Source organism: Ctenopharyngodon idella, chromosome 5 (genome assembly GCF_019924925.1).
Source record: "Ctenopharyngodon idella isolate HZGC_01 chromosome 5, HZGC01, whole genome shotgun sequence".
Taxonomy (NCBI): Eukaryota; Metazoa; Chordata; class Actinopteri; order Cypriniformes; family Xenocyprididae; genus Ctenopharyngodon; species Ctenopharyngodon idella.
This window is the reverse complement of record NC_067224.1, coordinates 19,794,080-19,815,803: the sequence shown is the minus strand read 5'-3', so window position 1 is coordinate 19,815,803 and position 21,724 is coordinate 19,794,080. Positions and strand designations below refer to the sequence as shown.

Sequence of the window (21,724 nt, the reverse complement as noted above, 5' to 3'; positions counted from 1 at the left end):
AAATCTCTTTTCAAAACATTCTATTTTAGGATTGCTTTTACTTGATTATTCATTTCATTGTTTTGCATTTTTTTGTTGTATATCTTTTGTATTTAAAATGTGTTGTTTTCTCTGTTATGTTTGATTGTAAAACGCTTTGAGAAAGCAACTTTTAAAGGCGCTATATAAAATAAATGTATTATTATTATTATTATATTTTTCAGAAATTCACCATTAGTGTTATACATGAGAGAGAAAGTCATATGGGTTTGTAACTGTATCACTGTCTGTTACATATTTTGCTGAACATTCTATCAGTGAAAGTCAATGGGGGTTTCTAAACTTCAAAATTCTACACTTTAACATTTCTTCAAATAATTGAATTAAATGTGAATTTTATTTGTAGAAACAAACGTAAAACGTAATGTGTTTATGTACAGCTTCGAAAAATCATTATAGTGTGCTGAAGGGGTTTAAGAACAAACCCTAACCAGCATGTTTGATGAATATCAAAACTGTGCTGCAGAATAAATCATAAGACATTGATTCATAATATTTGGATAAAATCTTTTCTTTTTTTTGTGGTATGTAGAAAGATGTCTTGGAATTCATATCTCTTTTTTTCTAAAGTCAAGTCCCATCTCTTACATTATCTTGTGAGTACCTACTCAGTGTCTTTGTACATCAGATCTCTCCATCCTCTCTTTCATTTTATCCTAACTGCTACTGCTACTGCCCAATTTCCTAGTCACCCCATTTTCTACATTTCACCTCGCACCCACCCCGCCTCTGATAGGGTATCCTCCAGAGCCGACCTTGTGACCCTGACCAGCATTTGATTTGTGTGCAGATCCATCACAAAAGAACAGAAACAACTGTCAAGCTCCATTGTCAAGAGAGGGAGGTAGCCTCAATTCAACTCGCTCTGTTTCTCTCTCTCTTTATCTGTCTCTCCCTCACTCTGACTTTCACTCCCCTCTTCTCGTCTTACCCCCTGACCTTGAGCTAGGATTTAGCTGCCGGCTGTCTTTAACACATTCAGTGCCAACTGGTATGTGCTGCCAGCCTGATCCTCTCCGCCAATCACAGTCCACTTTGCCCTGCCATATCCAATATCTGGCTATTGAATTAGTGTAGATACAGAGTCCTCCAGCGATTTTGTTTGCCATCCTGCCTGTTAGAATTCATGTATAAACTTTTGCAACTCTGAAAATGTTTCTCTGGCTTTGTTAAACTATTGACAATATTTACTACCATTCAAAAGTTTAGGGTCAGTAAGACTTAAATTGTTACAAAAGATTTTTATTTCAAATAAATGCTGTTCTTTTAAACTTTCTATTCATCAAAGAATGTATCACAGTTTCTAAAATAACCAGTACAACTTGAGCACCAAATTGGCATATTAGAATGATTTCTGAATGATTACGTGACACTGAGAACTGGAGTAATGATACTGAAAAGACAGCTTTGCTATCACAGGAATAATATATTTTAAACATTTTAAAATATATTAAAATAGAAAACTACTTTATTTTAAATTCTAATAATATTTCACATTATTAGAACACTAAACAATCTTACCAACCCCAAACTAAATATGTGACCCTGGACCACAAAATTATCGATTTTTCTTTTATGCCAAAAATCATTAGGATATTAAGTAAAGATCATGTTCCATGAAGATATTTTGTAAATTTCCTACCATAAGTATATCAAAATTTTCTTTTTGTGAGTGGATATACATTGCTAAGGACTTCATTTGGACAACTTTAAAGGTGATTTTCTCAATATTTTGATTTTTTTGCACCCTCAGATTCCAGATTTTCAAATAGTTGTCCTATCCTAGGACAGACAGACCTTTTGGAACAGCCTTCACATCTCAAGCAAACCTACGATAACTTAAAATACTGTCTAGGTAGGCAGCTCACTATGTTTTGGAGCATCTGTCTCTCGATGCTGACCCTACACTCTTCTTACTCAGTTGTTCTCTTTATCTTTCTTTTTGCTGTTCTAATGTTTGATGTTTGATAAAGGTGTCTAGGAGTAAAACGTAGCAAGAGTGATTGCTGGAAGAAGTGATTGTCCACAGTGGGCGGAGCTTCTTCTGACCCCAATACATTACACAACAGCTATGTGGAGTGTTCAAGTGAAAGTTGTGTGTGTGAGAAAGAGAACAAAAAGAAAGAGAGAGATTGATGCATGGCCCTTGTTTTCCCTGAGCTGTAGTTACAGATGAATGAGAGGGAAAAGCCCGGGTGACCTTTGATCCCAGACTTCAGAGAGGACTGTGGGATGCATTCAAGCTGAGCGGTAGTGAGACTGTGGCAGTAAATCAGATAGAGAGACTCTCGCTCAACACTGTAGCCCTCGGGCCAGAACCTGCCCTTCCAGGACCTCGCTGTTTTGTTGCAGCTGTGTGTGTGTTGGCACATAGAGGCTTTTTGCTCAGTCCAAATCAAACTTACACATAGAACATAGAGAGTACAGTATATACAAACCTCTTCCATCATTTGTGTCTTTACTATTGTATATAATGCCACTCATTAGTTGTGCTTGCTAAGTCAAGAGATACTCAGACTTAAACTTTGGTTTGTAAGTTGTCCTTTATCAGTATGGATGATACCCTTATAATGATGTGGAATGTTGGAAATAGGTGTTAAATTGCTTATCTAATCACCCTAACATAAAGTTTTCTCCTAGATGATAAAATTGGTGGCAAAAAAAACACATTGATTTGACATTAGGACCTATGAAAGCCTGTTTCTGAGTAAAAAATAAAAAGGTAATTGTGACTTCGTCCTAATATGACTTTACTTTGATGCAGTGCAACTTTATATCTCACAATTGCAAATGTGACTTTATTATTTACTCTCACACAATTTTTTATTTTATTTTTTACTTTGTGGCAGAAATGGGCTTCCATAGGGCACCGAGCCATAACTAGAGACCAAAATATCACAGACATGTGCGGGTAGGCTCTGTTGATTTGGCCCAGGAAATCCTCACCCACCAATGACCTAGCAACCACATTGAACCACTCTGAACAGCTTAACAACCATACAGCAACGCACATGCAACCACTCACAAGCATTAAAGGGTTAGTTCACCCAAAAATGAAATTTCTGTCATTAAGTATTCACCCTCATGTCATCCCAAACCCATAAGACCTTCGTTTGTCTTCGGAACACAAATTAAGATATTTTTGATGAAATCCGAGGGTATCTGATCCACACATAGGCAGCAACGTCATTGCACCTTTTGAGGTCCAGAAAGGTATTAAAGACATCGATAAAATAGTCAATGTGACTACAGTGGTTCAACCTTAATGTTTCGAAGCAACGAGGATACTTTTTGTGCACAAAAACAAAACAAAAATAATGACTTTATTCAACAAATTTGTCTGTCCCCTGTTATACTTCTACGCTATTTTCGATGCAGAGCCTTTACGTCCGAACGCGGGCTCAGTATTTCATCAAAAATATCTTAATTTGTGTTCCGAAGACAAACCAGGGTCTTACGGATTTTTGACAACATGAGGGTGAGTACTTAATGACAGAAATTTTTAGGTGAACTAACCCTTTAAGACACAAAATTTTACACACAACTTTGTAAAAATCTAGTTGCCTACATGCTGTCTCATTTTCTTTCTTTTTATCTGTAATAAAAGTGTGTGAAATCACCATATGACACTTTTATGTTTTTCTCCTCTTCTCTTGCTCATGCAGAGAGCTTCCAGATGACCCAGCGGTCCAGTGGAGCACTGCACTGGTCTCTTCTCTGATCCTCAAACACATCCAAAACTACGGCATCAGTCTGGTAGGAAACGTCTAGTATATTTATATCTATTCATGACCACCTCATCCAAAAGACTGGAGTTTATTTGTATGACCTAAACCTTCAGAAATTTCTTTAGAGCACCTCGACAGGTTTGGAGAGCAGTTTGACATGACAGTGGTACAGTCGTGAAGGCCTTTTAAATCTATGAAAGAGTTGAGTGCACTAAAAAAACAGGAAAACAAGTGTGTGCTTTTTTGCAGAATGTTCCCAAAGGATATCTAATGTTTGTTTTGGTCATTATTAATAATGTATTGAGAACGAACCAGATGCAAAAGAGACTGATGATAAGGGAACACAAGGTTGCAGATGAACTAGGACAAAACAAAAGATAAATATATGATAAATAAACATACAATAATCAGCAGGAGAGATGGGAAGTTAGTATTCCACTGGCTCTGACAGCATCTGTCATATTTTTAGACCTCTCTAAATAGAGTTGTCAAAAGTACCGACTTTAGTACCTATTGGTACTGAAATTTTAAAAATGTGACGCTTTGAGCGCTGTTGAGCAGATTCGTACACACCTCTGATTGGCCATTGTGTTCACGCGCTCATCAGATATGTCTGTGATTGGCCTCAATGATCAATGCACGGGAGCATTTGAAAGCACACGGAAGTGTTTGAATTTGAAAGCATTTTGAAAGCGGGAGCATTTGAAGGCAAGCGTCTATCGCGGACCAGTCTGCTGATAGACGCTTGCTTTCAAATGCTCCCATGTGTATCTGTGTAAGCGCTTGGTGAAGAGCTTCATTGATGACTATTTACAACGTTTTTACAGCGTTTATGATTGAAGCCAATCACAGACATATCCGATGAGCTGTGAAAACAATAGCCAGTCAGAGGTGTTTACGACTCCGCTCAACAGCGCTCAAAGCGTCACATTTTTAAAATTTCATTACCGACTAGGTACCGAAGTCGGTACTTTTGACAACTCTATCTCTAAATAATAGCGTTGAAATAAGTTTTTTACTACAGCATAAAACACTGATCCTAGACCGAATTGAGGCTTTAAATGGTCATGTGACAATCAGATCCCAAAAATAGTCCATCTAAGTCATTGGGCTGGGACACTCTAGGGGGCCTCAGCTATCTTTCAGGGGGACTGTGTTGGATATATAATTGTGTTGGACAATGGGAGGCCTTTGAGTCAAAGAGACTGAGAACCACTGATCTAAGTTTATACTGCAGAGATTTACAGAGATTCAAGCTTTTTAATGTGCTTATCTGATTGCTTGAGTCTTTCTCATGAGAGAGACCATATCAGCAAGATTAATTCACTCAGACGAGCTTTTCATTGGCCCCCTGGATTTAGCCCTAATTACACATGCTGTAATATCCGATAATACCACTGAACTCGGCCGAAGCAGACACATGTGGTTCCCCAGGGTCACTGCTGGCAAGCCAATGCAGATATCTATCAGTCTGCACTAAGGACTTCCAGAAAAGATCCCCCAAAAATATTTAAATCAAGATTAGAACAAACATTTTTCCCTCTTTCACCTCCTCTCTTTTTCTCACGTGTACTGTTTAATGTTTTCTTTGTCCTTAACTCTCCCTCTTTCTCAGCCCACATGCCATGAAATTCCCAAAGAAAACCAAGCATGGAGGACTTGCATAAACAAGCCAGAAAACAAAACAATGTTCTTGCAACATGACTTAGTTTACCTCCATCGCTCATCATCCATAAGTGTACTTGCAATCATCAGCCGGTATCCTTCCTAGCAGACTGCCAGCTATACCAACACTCCAGTCTGGCTTTAAACCGCACACTCACTCACTAATACAGGCTGCTGAATCCAGTGGATCTGTACACGGTTCCGCTGCACCCTTAATTTCATGTTTGATTTAAGTCGAAAAGGCTGTGGGAATGGAAATACTGATGTTAAACTATAACATTACACTCCAATTTGATTTTGGCTTTCAAATGTGTGGGAAAAGAGTGGTGGCCATCTTGTGCACTTTACCACTCTCTTGCAAGGAGCAGAGGATTGTGGGTAGGGCACTATTACACAAATAGACTCCTCTGGTTTAAACAGATGTGCATTACTGCTGTGCGTACCAGGCTGTGACTTTAAGAGATTCAAGAGTGGTCTTTGACTCCTTATGCTTTACATATGTGTGTGCAGACATGTTTATCTTTTGTTCTTCTAGCAGACAAATATCAGTGTGTCTGCATGCACTTTAAAGTTCAATTTTTTTTATTTTTTTTTAAAAAGCATGTTGCATGACCAGCATGTTGCATAACTGCAACTGGCCTCACTGTTGTGCACATGCTCTGAGAGACGTACAGTAGATGACATGCAATAGATGTTTAATACTTAGAAAATTAAATTTCACATTGTGTCATGTACACTGTGGACAGGCAATTTGAAAAATTTTAGCTCGACTATAACCGTGCATGTAAACATTTTTATTCTGTCTTTCTGCTGATCACAGTATTTAGAGTTTCTCCTCTGTCTCACTCATGCCGATAGTCTTTTCTGAAAGCTGACTCACTCGCCTCATTGTGTTTGGCAACATTCTGCATACCTGCCACAATCTATTATTTTGTCAACCATATTTTCCTCCACCCTTGGCACTCGAGCTCGAGCTATGTGCAGCAGCCACTTGGAAAGCACCCATTCCCAAAGACAATCCCTCGTCTGGTGACACAGCAGACGAAGCACAGATAGAAGCATTTCCACACAGTTCTGGCAACAACTCCCACCAAGTCCACTGCTGAGTCTTCAAATTGCTGCTTTTCTTTGGCTTGTGTTTCATCTTATTTTCGAGTTCTTTTCTTTTGCTTGTTTTTTCATTTTGTGTTCACCTTTTCACCCTGTTCTTCAGTGGGAAGAAAGAATGCAGATGGAAAAAAGCATGTTTAAGTTCTTGCATACTCTGTTCTGTGGGATGCAACGGAAAAGTTTCACCTGATCTTTTCTCCAAATTGTAGAACGTGCACGGGGGTCGCAAAAATTATATTACTGATCTTGAAATATTAAAACTGTATGGTTGGTTTTTAAAAGAAGTCTCTTTTGCTCACCACGGCTGCATTTATTTAATCAAATATGTAGTGAAAATAGTAATAATGTGAAATATTATTACAATTTAAAATAACTGTTTTCTATCTGTATATATATTTTAAAATGTAATTTATTCCTGTGATGGCAAAGCTGAATTTTCAGAATCATTGCTCCAGTCTTCAGTCACATGATCCCTTAGAAATCATTCTAATATGCTGATTTGGTGCTTAAGAAACATTTCTTATTATTATCAATGTTGAAAACAGTTGTGCTGCCTATGATTTTTGTGAGTAGAAAGTTCAAAAGAACAGCATTTATTTGAAATAGAAAACATTAGTAACATTACAAATGTCACTTTTGATCAATTTAATGCATCCTTGTTGAATTTAAAAAAAAACACGAACGGTACTGTAGGTTAAAGTATTGTTCGTTGTTAGTTCACGATAGCTTAATCTAGTGTATTAACAAATGTAAGCAAATTGAACCTTATTGTAAAGTTATTATTTAAAATACATTTAAGCTACTGAATTCAAGCATATGCGTAATGGCTATAATTTTGATATCATTATATCTTAATGATTTTTATTATGACTTGTAAATGTTCTTTCACAGCCAGTATTAAGCAGAATTTATTTATCACTTCTTGTTTAAAGACCTCTTGTGGTGTGCCTAACAGTGCATTTATCTTTCTCTGATTTATGGTGTGTTTCTGCAGGTGCTGACGTTTGATGGCAGAGGTGTGAGCGGACATGCCAATCATATTGCCATCTACAAGACCCTCAGGTACCTTTGTGCTGATTTCATAATGCAAGATTTAATTCCACAACAACTGGATGTTAGCAGTTACTCAAAGTAGATTTGCATTTCTGACTCATTTCTGAAAATAATGACTCTTTCCCCCACGTAAAGTTACAATAGCTTAGACAAAAATAGACGTTTTGAAGTTAGGCCAGCTGTTTGATGTGTCTTGTTACAATTTCGAAAAGGAAACAGCCTAATTCTGCTTATTTAAACATTACCTGAATTATTCTTAGTGGGTCCAGATGAAATAGGAAAGAGCTTCATTCATGCTTAATTGATGCACAGTTTACAGTAGATCTGATATTGCCCATATACCCTGCTGAAAGAAATGAATACTTTTATTCAGCAAGGATGCATTAAATTGATCAAAAGTGACAGTAAAAACTTTTATAATGTTAAAAAGGATTTCTGTTCTTTTGAACTTTCTATTAATTAAAGAATCCTGAAAATAATGTTATCACGGTTGACACAAAAATATTAAGCAGCACAACTGTTTTCAACATTGATAATAATAAGAAATATTTCTTGAGCACCAAATCGGCATATTAGAATGATTTCTAAAGGATTATGTGACACTGAAGACTGGAGTAATGGCTGCTGAAAATTCAGCTTTACCTTCACAAGAATTAACATTGACATTTTAAAATACATTCAAATAGTTTTTTTAATTGTAATAATATTTTACAATATTGTATTACTGTATAATATCCACTCACCTGTGTCTAGATACATTACTAAACAAATAATTGCTCACATTACACACATTTCAGCAGAGCAGCAAAACACTGAATCAGTTCAGAAGGAGAGGAAAACCAGATCTTTGGTCTCAGACCAGACAGCTTGTTGTTCAAGTTGCAACAATTAACTGCAGGACTTTGTCTGATACCCTCAAACACTGTATGAATCCTAATCCTGTCTTCTACAGAAGGGCATCAAAGCTTAAATCATTAATAGTGGTGATTTAGGCTTTAAAACAACAGGAGATAAAGTTTTCTGCTGAGGTGAGGCAATGACTTACATGAAGGCTTGCAGTAAAACAGTCAGAAAGAACAGCGTTTAGGTATTGAGCAATGTTTGGCTATAAGAAACAGAGCCAATCTTCTCGGACATCTGTCTCTTCTATGCTGTTGTAGATGAGTTTATTTGTGTGTATGTGTGTTTGAGAGAGAAAGAGGAAACAGTGGTGAAGTTGGCGCTGGGACTGGGTCGTCTCAGGCTGAGCTCCAGGGCCAACACAGGTGCTGTGACTGGGAGAGCCAGGACATGCCAGACAGTTCCAAGAACTGCATATGGATTTAGAGCTCACTCTAATCTGAGAAAAACCCAGACCTCAGGAAGTGTGTGTGTCCTTAAGAGAAACACACACACACACACACACACACACACACAGTGTAATAGGAGAGAAAGAGACAGACACTTCCGAAGACTGCAGACAAATAAATCTGAAAATCAGTATCAGTATTTTGGTTTATTGACCAAGGGTCTGCGCACATACGCATTCAAACGCACATACCTATAGACTCAACAAGTAAATGAACGGCAAAAACGCATTAAAAGTCTTCTGTTTTTAGTTAAAAAGGTGTAATTTAAGCAGCCCCTAAGTTAATAATTAACAGTTTTTACAACGGAAGTGATTCAATCAAAAACTTACTTTAGTTCGATAATAACTTTTTCCTAGAGCTGCTGTAAAGCCAAAATAATCTTTGTCCATTAATTTTTCTATTATCACTGTGAAGCTGCTTTGAAACAATCTGTATTGTAAAAAGCGCTATACAAATGAAGATGAGTGAGTGAGTGAGTGAGTGAGTGAGTGTGTGTTACACTTATATAGAAAATGTGATCTACCATATAGGTGTGCTGAGTGAAGAGTGTACTTGTAATGGCAGAACAAACAAAAATATATGAAAATAAATGTATTCTGGTTAACTTATTCTGTGCATAATACAAATTACCATGAAGTTTGTCTGGGGACACTCCCAAAAAATTTGATTATTACCAAATTATTTTCATTTCATTTTAGAATAATACTTATTGTGAAAAGTACTTTATAAGTAAATTGGTGGTTCTTAATTGCTATTGTTATATGTAAATATTTGTTTTATTATCTGGATACACTAAACAAAAATTATATTCTTAATGAGCATCTTATAAAAAAAAAAAAATAAAAAAAAACTAAGAAACTGACTATAAAACCCCAGAGAACAAAAAATAAAATGCTTAAAATTCTAAGTATAGAAAAGTGTATAGACAAGATACACATTTATTCAAGATGCATTTTCTGAAAATAAGTATTTCTGCTTATTTAAGTATGTGTGCTTATCAGGTTAATTTATGTTTTAAGGAAACGAAAATGCTCATTAAGGATATGGAGTGTGTTTTTGAGTTTGGTGTGTTACATTGATCATATTTTGTTTTTCTCTTTCATGTCTTTGGCAACAGTCATCTAGCTTCTGCTGGACGACTACCTGAAGGTAAGTCTCATTACATTATGTTCAATAATATATCATTATTCATCATCTATACAGTAAGATTTGACAGTTTAAATCATGACCTCATTGGGAGTGCTGCTAATGTTTTCTAGGCAAAGTACACCACCCACTGGTGCACTCTATTAAGTGCACTCTGGAAAACTTTCAGTATACTTGCATAAACAGTTTCCCAGAAGCCACCACTGAGCTAGACCAACCCTTTCTTACACCCAAGAGGAGAAATTACTGAGATCATAGTTCTGCTGTGTCTGCATTGTGTCAGAAAGCAAAGAACAATGAGGATGAAAGACGTCTGATCGATTAGTGCAAAACTGATGCAAATGAAATGGTCAGTTCACTTCATGACTCAGACCACTAGGGGTCGATATGCTATCTATCACATGAAGAAGTCTCTGGCCTCAGTAGGCTAGTGATTAAAAGGATTAGTTCACTTTTAAATGAAAATTACTCCAAGCTTTACTCACCCTCAAGCCATCCTAGGTGTATATGACTTTATTCTTTCCGATAAACACAATCGGAGACATATTAATAAATATCCTGACGCATCCGAGCTTTATAATGGCAGTGAGCGGGATCAACGAGAATGAGCTGAAGAAACTGCCCCTATCCACATCCATACATCATAAACATACTCCATACGGCTCTGGGGGGGTAATAAAGGCCTTCTGAAGCGAAGCATTTATGTAAAAAAAAATATCCATATTTAACAAGTTATGAAGTGAAATATCTAGCGTCCGCCAGACCACCTTCCGTATTCTACTCCTGCAGTTCAAAATGCTTATGCTACGTCCTACGACTTCCCCATTTAACTTACGGAAAAAGCTTAACTGGTGCGACGCCACTTCCGTTCCGTTTTGTTTTTTGTTTTTTTTAGGAAATTGAATACGAAAGGCGGCCTGGCGGAAGCTAGATATTTTACCTGCCTGCATCTATATTGTAATCACGTACACAGACATTGCAGTGCTTCTTCATCATGAAAGTTTATTATTTCCATGCGTTTTAAAGCTATATCAGTTTAAACTTCTAATTTATGTTTTTGTGAGCGTACACATCTAAAGCACATGCACAGAGAGCTGGCTGTCACACGGCATGTCACAAAAGCATTAAACAAAGTTCTCTTTCACGTATTTTTGTTGTGCCTTAACTGTCAAATACACACAAGTTTATGTCAAAAACACACAAAGTTCACAAACAAATTCAGTTATGTCTTTGACCGTAAACAGCAAGGACAGAAATCGCTTGTGTATATTAGATCTGTGGCACATTCCCTTCAAAAATAAAACTAATCCACTGTGTCTTCAGCGGCTCAGATGTCAGTAAATGAAGACTGTTATGTTCACTATTACATTCAACAACAAAACACCTCAATTGCTTACAGCTGCTCCAGCATAGAGACAATGGCGGATAGTGTACAACTCGCTCAGGGCGGAAACTATGCTAATACGGCAGAGTCCGTCAGCAGTCGTGGACGGGCCTGAGCAATGTGACGTCACATTGCTCAGAAAATGAAAACAGCTTGTTCTATGAGACTATTGAGGTTTTATGGGGATTTTTTTTTTAAAAAGAGTGGGTGGATTTTTATCATTGTAGGGTGGTTGTGTACACACACTGCTGACACATTTATGTTTAAACACCATGTAAAAGTGAATTTTGCATTATATAGGGCCCCTTTAAAATATTTTTAAAGGGATACATCAGTGACCAGGTTTCATTTTGACTGCTTTATAAACTTCACACATGTGCTTTATTATATTCAACTTAAATTTACAGCTGAATTTCTTTCTCCGCGTCTGTCCACTCATACCGAGGACAGGTTAGTCCTGTTAATCCGGTGTTTCCCATCTGTTTCTAGATAATCTTATTTTACATAACAGATCTTCAGTGAATCGCTAGGCCCCAGTGTTTCTTTAATCAGCCAGATCTTCTTTCTGACAACCCTGTCATTAACCCTCAGTATTAGGAGGTTTCTTTGTGTCCGCATCAAGAAGCTTGTCCATGCCTTTTATACACTACCTTTCAAAAGTTTAGGGTTTGTAAGATTGATTTTTTTTTTTTTTTTTTTTTTACTTTTATTAACTTTCTTGTGTTCAAAGCATTTGTTTGATCAAAATGCAGTAAAACAGTAATATTTTAAGAGTAATTTTAAATAACTTTTTTCTATTTTAACATATTTTAAAATGAAATTTATTCCTGTAATGGCAAAGCTGAATTTTCAGCATCATTACTCCAGTCTTCAGTGTCACATGATCTTTCAGAAATCATTCTGATATGAACATTTGGTGCTCAAGAAACATTTATTATTATTATCAATGTTGAAATAGTTGTGCTGCTTTTACTTTTTTTCTAAATTCCAGAAAGTTCAGAAGAGCAGCATTTTTTGGAAATAAAAACCGTTTTATTTTATTTTTTATTTATTTTTTTTATTGAAAGAGCGAAAGGTGATATAACATAACAAGAAGCCAATAGGCGAAACAAAAACAAAAAAGAGAAAAGATAACAGAACAAACATACAGAGATACATAAAGAAGTAAAGATACACACATACCTATACGTAAATAGAAATGTCATATCATGTACTAAAATGCAAAGAAATAAACGTTTTTAACATTTAAATCACTTTTGATACATTTAATGAATCCTTTGTGAATAAAAGTATTAAGTATTAATTTCTTCATAAAACAAAAATTTTACTGACCCCAAACTTTTGAACAGTATTGTACAGGTGCTGGTCATATAATTAGAATATCGTGAAAAAGTTCATTTTTTTATTGTAAATTATTTTAAAAAATGAAACTTTCATATATTCTAGATTCCCTACATGTAAAGTAAAACATTTCAAAAGTTTTTTTTTTTAAATTTGTTGATTAGAGCGTACAGCTAATGAAAGTCCAAAATCCAGTATCTCAAAATATTAGAATATTTACATTTGAGTTTCATTAAATGACCATCCCTACAGTATAAATTCCGGGTATCTTTTGTTGTTTGAAACCACACTAATGGGGAAGACTGCTGACTTGGCAATGGTCCAGGAGACAATCATTGACACCCTCCACAAAGAGAGTAAGTCACAGAAGGTCATTACTGAATGGGGTGGCTGTTTACAGAGTGTATATCAAAGCATATTAAATGCAAAGTTGACTGGAAGGAAGAAATTGGGTAGGCAAAGGTGCACAAGCAACAGGGATGACCGCAAGCTTGAGAATACTGTCAAGTAAAGCCAATTCAAACACTTGGGAGAGCTTCACAATGAGTCAGCGCATCAAGAGTCACCACACTCAGACATCTTCAGGAAAAGGACTACCAAGCCACTTCTGAACCAGAGACAACGTCAGAAGCATCTTACCTGGGCTAAGGAGAAAAAGAACTGGACAGTGAACAGTGGTCGAAAGTCCTCTTTTCAGATAAAAGTAAATTTTGCATTTCATGTTGAAATCATGGTCCCAGAGTCTGAAGGAAGACTGGAGAGGCACAGAATCCAAGCTGCTTGAAGTCTAGTGTGAAGTTTCTGAAGTCAATAATGATTTGGGGGGGCCGTGACGTCTGCTGGTGTTGGTCCATTGTGTTTTATCAAGTGCAAAGTCAATGCAGCCATCTTCCAGGAGATTTTGGAGCACTTTATGCTTCCATCTGCTGACAAGCTTTATGGAGATGCTGATTTCCTTTTCCAGCAGGACTTTAGCACCTGCCCACAGTGCAAAAACCACTTCCAAGTGGTTTGCTGACCATGATATTACTGTGCTTTATTGGCCAGCCAACATGCCTGACCTGAATCTATGGGATATTTTCAAGAGAAAGATGAGAAACAGTCGATCCAACAATATACAGATGATCTGAAGGCTCAATAGTGCCTCAGCAGTGCCACAGGCTGATCACTTCCATGCCACACTTCACTGATGCAGTAATTTGTGCTAGGAGCAAGTCATTTGCTGTAATATGTCCTGCCGATCAAGTATTGAGTGCACAAAAGAACATACTTTAAAGAACTTGAACTTTTCTGTTTTGCAAATCCATTTTTTGATTGATCTTAGGAAATATTCTAATATTTTGAAATACTGGATTTTGGACTTTCATGAGCTGTACGCTCTAATCATCAATTTTTAAAAAAAAAACTTTTGAAATGTTTTACTTTACATGTAGGGAATCTAGAATATATGAAAGTTTCATTTTTAAAAATAATTTATAATAAAAAAATGAACTTTTTGATGATATTCTAATTATATGACCAGCACCTGTATATAGGTGAGTCCTTACCAAATCTGTTATGGATACACCATTTTTCTCCTAATCTATTACAGTATCCCCTGGTTTCAGTCCTTGACTATAATGCATGTTTGAGCTGTTTTAACTGAAAGCCACGTGCACTAGCATTAAAATTTGTCAAAATATATCAGTGCCATTGTTTTGTCTCAAGATGCACACCAGTAATGTTTTTTTTTTCTAAGGCATGTTTAAAAAAGCTTAAAGGGTTAGTTCACCCAAAAATGAAAATTACTCACCCTCATGTCGTTCTACACCCGTAAGACCTTCGATCATCTTCAGAACACAAATTAAGATATTGTTGATGAAATCCGATGGCTCAGTGAGGCCTCTATTGAGAGCAAAGCCATTCAAACTCTCAAGGTCCATAAAGGTACTAAAAACATATTTGAAACAGTTCATGTGAGTTCAGTGGTTCTACCTTAATATTATAAAGCAACAACAATACTTTGATAGGAGATTCAGATCTCCTATCAAACAGCTAAACTGCTGAAATCACGTGACTTTGGCGCTCCGATTCACTGATTCGATTCGTAAAGCTCTGAAGCAGTGTTTTGAAATCGGCCCATATAGATATTGTTGAAAAGTCTTTATTTTGTTTTTTTGGCGTACAAAAAGTATTCATCTTGACCTTTATGGACCTTGAGAGTTTGAATGGCTTTGCTCTCAATAGAGGCCTCACTGAGCCATCGGATTTCATCAACAATATCTTAATTTGTGTTCGGAAGATGAACGAAGGTCTCACGGCTGTAGAACGACAAGAGGATGAGTAATAAATTACATTATTTTCATTTTTGGGTGAACCAACCCTTTAATCTAAGCCCTGTCTGTGAAACCAGGTCATTATGTATTCAGTTGTATTTGATAAAATTAATCAGTAGTATGTAGACAAAACCATAAACACAACATTGAAATGGCTTATTGTGACTACAATCTCTATGAAATGATTAATTCTTCATCCCATAATAATAATCGACTGTAAAAGCCTTGGAAAAGTCCAAAAGGTGTGAAAATCCAGTACTAAGCTTAACTTTTTCTTATCCGTCTGTTCCTACAGGTTGTCAGATCTTCTCTCTTCACTCCATTAGCATCCTCAGAAAGTACCTATCGGTCTTAGAGCTGCCGGTCAGCTGGCTCCTCCCCTCTGATTTCTGCTGTGTCATTGGACTGGAGGAGTATAAACGTGCCAAGGTGTGTCATGAGTTGGGTGTTTAAACAAAAAGCTTAAGCTCTGATTAGACCTGATGATCTGTTAACTAAAACTAGACACACCCTGGATCAATTATGATCTTAAATATTATGTGTCTCATGTGTTTCTCAGCTTTTATAGCACAGCTGTTTTCACATGTATTCCCAGACCTAAGACTTAACGGCAGACTGTTAATACGGAACATTCATAGCTGAAAAAGCTCCTTCTCAAAACAAAGGCTGTGTTCCTGATTAACACATTAGTACTTTGAACCTTTACTGTAAACATTAACTAATCCTGTCGAAAGGTCTCTGAATGACGCAGTTCCTCTGTCTGACCTGCCAAAGCCTGAACTGGCACTACCAGGCTGTCTCCTTACAGTAGCATGTTAAGCCCTCGTGTGCCCGTTTGTGCTTTTGGGGTCAGGTCATCTACCTGATTCATTATAAGGGTGGCATTATAAAAAAGAAAAAAATCTGCACTCAGCAACTCAACAAAATGTTGCTGTCTGTTTATTTCTCTCTCCTCTTCCTTCCTCAGAAAGCCATGTTCTGTCATCGCTCTCAGCTGCTCTGGTTCCGCCGGCTCTACATACTGTTCTCACGCTACATGTTTGTAAACACATTCCAGGCCATCATTGTGGAAACAAAGAATGTGAAAATTTATTAGATTATATTGTCTTAGACACTGTTTCTGTCCATATAGGACTAAAGTTATGCACTAAAATTTTTAGGTAACGTTTACTTCATGTTTCTCATTTCTTTATATAACCCCGTTCCAAATATGCTGTCATTAAATTACTATATAGTGACAGCATAATAAAAGGTTCAGCCAACATATTCATATTGAACCTATACACACTGTATCCTAAACCATCCAATATTCTGAAAGCCAGTTTTCTGGAGAGGTTTAGCCTAGTTAAGTACATTAATAGAGTAGCTGAATCCAAAGAACAGATTGTGCCTTTGAGTATGCAGCGAATGGAGAAAAAAATTTGATTCTGTATATTGTTTACATTTGCTGTTACTGTTGTTATTGGACTTATTAATGTAGAGTTGAAGCACTGTTCCAAACGGATCAATAAGTACTGTACCAAACTTTCTGATTCAGTATAGTTTCACAACTGACATGTATTTTTGAATTCTTTCTAAGCGAATCTGTTATTCTATAATGTTCTCTGTTTTGACTTTGAGTTATAAATATACTGTATGCATGTAACAATGTGGAATAAGACAACATTATTTAAAAAATAATAAAGAGAAAAGACACCATTAAATTGTTTGATGAATGTAGTTCTCTTACCTGTTGATTTTCTTTTTGAAAATAAATGTTTTAGTGGTTTTTCTTACATGACATAACATCCTCAATACAAAGTTCGAAGACAATACAAATATAATTCCTCCTTTGATATGACAATCTTAATAAATTTCTCCTAAATGTCTATACAAGTATGATTTCCCTTCAGTTTTGCTAACATACAGTGCCACTTGAAAGTTTGTGAACCCCTTGCAGAATCTGTGAAAATGTGAAAAATTAACAAAATAAAAAATAATAAAATTTGCATGTTTTTTTTTTTATTTAGTACTGTCCTGATTAAGATATTTTACATAAAAGATGTTTACATATAATTCACAAGACAAAAAATAGCTGAATTTATTAAAATGACCCCGTTCAAAAGTTTGTGAACCATTGATTCTTAATACTGTGTGTGGTTACCTGGATGATCTACGACTGTTTTTTTGTTTTTGTTTTGTGATGGTTGTTCATGAGTCCCTTGTTTGTTCTGAGCAGTTAAACTGAGCTCTGTTCTTCAGAAAAATCTTCCTGGTCCTGCAGATTCTTCAGATTTCCAGCATTTTTTGCATATTTGAACCCTTTACAGCAGTGACTATGATTTTGAGATCCATCTTTTCACACTGAGGACAACTGAGGGACTCAAACACAATCAATCAATTTTCTTCATTTAGTACTGCCCTTTGGAAGCAATAGAAGATATCTACATGTTTTCCGGAAGCAAATTAAGTACAATTTACCTTGATCTTCAAATTCAAAAATGTTTCACCCCCTGACTCTTAATGCATCGTGTTTCCTTCTGAAGCATCAGTGAATGTTTGAACCTTTTTTAATAGTTGTGTTTGAGTCCATCAATTGTCCTCAGTGTGAAAAGATCTCAAAATCATACAGTCACTGCTGGAAAGGGTTCAAATATGCAAAAAATCCTCGAAAACTGAAGAATCTGCAGGGCCTGGGGGATTTTCTGAAGAATGCTGGGCAATTTAACTGCTTAGAACAAACAAGGGACTCATGAACAACCGTCACAAAACAAAAAAACAGTCGTAGATCATCCAGGTAACCACACACAGTATTAGGAATCAATGGTTCACAAACTTTTGAATGGGGTCATTTTAATAAATTCAGCTATTTTTTTGTCTTGTGAATTATATGTAAACATCTTTTATGTAAAATATCTTAATCAGGACAGTACTAAATAAAAAATAACATGCATTTTGTATTATCTCTTTTATTTTGTTAAAATTGTTCACATTTTCACAGATTCTGCAAGGGGTTCACAAACTTTCAAGTGGCACTGTATGTTCATATGATGTTCTCTGTTGATACATTTCTTAATGAAACAGGAAGTTGGGTACAACATACTAAAGAGATCATCCCTTCATCATCATAAAATCCCTACAGATTACCCCTAGAATACAGGGGGAGGTTTAGACAGTACGTTATTTAAAAAAAAAAAAAAAAAAAAACAATATTTTGGGTCCATTTTTTTTTTAAGAGAAATGTTTATTGTAAATTTGTATGTCTGTAAAGGTGAATTTTGTCAACAATTAGGAGTACACTAGCATGTGTAGGAGGCCTCAAAGATAATACACAAAACCCCAAGTTTGAGTTCATGGTTCTCTAGTACATTGATAAAAATGAAGCAGGAGAGTACAATATAAGGGTACGTTTACACGACAACAATGTACTAAAAACTGAAATGTTTCGCGTACAGACAATGTTGTCAAAACAATCCCCGTTCACACAGATCCGTGAAAATGACAAAAAAATCTGTATTATGCATGCCAGGCCAGTAGTTGCTGGTCACTTTGTTGTTTTGGTTGTCAAGTACTCGCACATTCCTATAGACTGAACACGTAATATGTATGCGCATGTTTTCACGCAGAGACGATAACGGTATAATTTTTAAAAAACTTGCACTTTGAAACCTGTTTTAAAAGTTCGCATTTTCAGGCCCCCAAAACGCCACTGTAGTGTAAATGAACAGCCAAAATGCATTAAAAAAAATTACTTTTTTAGTCGAAAACAGTGTTGTGTAAACTGCGTCTTCTGGCTAAAGCTACAGTCGGAAAGTCAAACTATTCAAATAGCCATAGGAAACCATGAATTATGTGTCCGTTGTTGGTTTTGACATACTTCTAATAGTCTGATGCTTCTGCATACTTTCTTCCCAGGTTTCCCCACAGAAATCCTCCACAGTCACACTTCTCACTGTTCCAGGGTCCAAACAATGAGGTGCCACACCTGTAAAGTCATATCAAAATACATGTAAAAACACCCAAATAAGAGAGCAAACTTTTTCTTCACATCAAAACGCAAATGCTCCATAATTTAATACAAAGCAAGGTAATGTTTGTCTGTAAACAATATCAGTCTTTCCATGCGCTAAAAATAGTCTGTAAAAACCTCCCAATAATGGTCTGCTTTCTATTCAACTCACCATATCCATCAGGGTTGGAACGTGGAGTGTAGAAACTCTGGACTCCGCAAGTTTTGCAGAATGTGTGCTTGGCCATGTGTGTGTTAAATGTGTACGTGGTAATGTTGTCTGAGCCCTATGAAACATGATAATTGTATAATTAAACATTATATGCATTCTGCTCAACCAGATCCTGTGTACATGCTTCGAAACACATACCTGCAGCAAGGTGAACTGGGATTTTGGCACAATGAAGTGACGATTCTGTTTCTTTGTGCAAATACTGCAACTGAGACCAAAAGCAATCGAAACCATCAGTAGGTGGGTTACCCCACGAAAATCTCTCAAGTGAAAACAATGACTATAACAATGAAAAGCTGACACCATCTTTTTAGCATTTTTCTCAAGCTAGCATTTTGTATTTGCTCTCTCAATTTCTCTCTCTGTATATTTATATATTTATATATGTGTGAAAATGATTCTTCATGCTCCCTCCCAACAATTCTTTCACAATTTGAGCCTGATGAATCTTGACATTATCATCCTGGAATATGTATATGATACATCTTAATACATGGTTGTTTAAGAAATGAAAAGCTACACACTCCATCTTTTAGGGTTAAAAGGACCGTTGCCAAACATATAACATGCTAGAAAAATAATAATCACTGTAATAATAATCCATCCATAGACTCTTAAGTATTTGCCTATTAAAATCCAAACAGCAACATTTTTTTTTTTTGGCCAGACAAGTTACCATGATGCCCCCCAACATGGTGGTTTTTCAAGTATACATTGGTTTCTTCAAGTATACATTGGTTTAGATACATCAGTTTGATCAAGTATATATTGGTTTGTTCAAGTACACACTGGTTTTTCAAGTATACATTGCTTTCTTCAAGCATGCATTGGTTTAGGCACTGGTTTGATGAAGTATATGTTGGCTTGTATATACTGCTTTGATCAAGTATACATGGGTTTGTTCAAGTGTACATATTTTTTTCAAATATACATTGGTTTCTCCAAGTTTACATTGTTTTAGATACATTGGTTTGTTCATGTATACATCGGTTTGTCGAAATACATTTCGTTTTGATCATTTCGAAACAGTTTGTTCAAATATATATTAGTAAGGATACACTGGTTTGCTGATGAGTTGATGGGGTTATGTCACAATTGTTTTCTAGATGTCAAATTATTCTTTTAAGTTAAAACAATGAGTACAACTAAAAGTGCACATGATATCAATGCAAATATAAATAAATTAATATACACTCCTTAAAATAATCATTCATGCAAATAGTATTTCATACAGTGATTTCTTTATTACTCATCTTAAATTTGTGGGGGTATTCATAGACTGAGTTAACTGTACATTGTAATAAATTAACACTAACAGACATAAGAAGTAGTGTTTTAATAAAATCAGGCCATTTTTATCAGGGCTGTTGAATTTCCATTATATTTAAAGCATCTGTATATTGGGACAGCTTCTTTGTAAAGATATGCACACCGTTTGCTGGTTTTACAATTATGCATTCATGACAAAAACAAATATGACAATAATTAAATTATTTCTGTTAAACATTTCTTGGGAGGATATTTTCTGACTATTTGGAATGTTACTTCCTACTTTCAAAACAGAAATCTCTGGGCATTGGAGGAAGAATGCATAACTTGATAATGGATTAATTTTTTTTAGTCTAGGATGTAATTTCATAAATAAAAACTAGAATCATAACGACATCGTCATAATATTCATCACTTTGTCTTTTTTTTTTGTACGTAAAATAGTTTCTAGAATCTTTGTAGACAAAGACCTGACAAAACGATTTAAGTCTTTTCAATGTGTAAAATACATCCATTTCGTAGAATGACCCACATGACTTGGCAAGGAATTCAACCGCTAAATGAATCACGGCTGCCTGAATGACTGTTCGGTTCAGAAAGCAATCCACGTGAGCACACAACCACACGATTAGACCATTGTACTGCGACTGTGTTAATGGCTGAAAATGCTCCTTACTTGCAATTGAACACGTGTAAATCTGGAGCACTCCACACCTCAAAACGCACCGCGCCGCAGTGGCAACCTCCGGTGTGTTTCACAAGACCATCACGCTCCCTGGAAACAACAGCACATTTACATCAGGAGACAATCTGTGCCTCACTGGCTCATGTATTTACCAATGTATGAAATCAACGGTCTTCAGTGACATTTTTTAAGGGCAGCAAGATAAACACCCGTTATGTGTGTCAGTGTTCTTTTTGTTTTGATCCACAACACTGTGAATGTCCGCATTACGCAGCGAAAGTGAAGGTTACATAGCCTACCTTTCGTCTTTAGTTACGCACGCCATTCCTTTAACTTTATATTTGTGAAAGGTGGGGTTGTTTGTCGTCTACAACCTAACCGGTTTAAACTGATAAGTCACGCTTTCCTGTAGAACATTCA

At 36.1% G+C, this 21,724-nt stretch overlaps 1 protein-coding gene across 1 annotated transcript in view; it reads left to right on the top strand.

Annotated features, from left to right (window-relative positions):
• The window catches only part of pigl (phosphatidylinositol glycan anchor biosynthesis, class L), a 28,962-nt gene extending 11,844 nt beyond the window's left edge, over nucleotides 1–17,118 (top strand). Inside the window, exons 3-7 of the mRNA XM_051895647.1 lie at nucleotides 3,705–3,795; nucleotides 7,537–7,604; nucleotides 10,062–10,093; nucleotides 15,426–15,559; nucleotides 16,098–17,118. Of these exons, the coding sequence (XP_051751607.1) occupies nucleotides 3,705–3,795; nucleotides 7,537–7,604; nucleotides 10,062–10,093; nucleotides 15,426–15,559; nucleotides 16,098–16,226 (454 nt within the window). The 3' untranslated portion in view covers nucleotides 16,227–17,118. The remainder of the gene's footprint in view (nucleotides 1–3,704; nucleotides 3,796–7,536; nucleotides 7,605–10,061; nucleotides 10,094–15,425; nucleotides 15,560–16,097) is intronic.
• The last annotated feature ends 4,606 nt before the right edge of the window (nucleotides 17,119–21,724 follow it).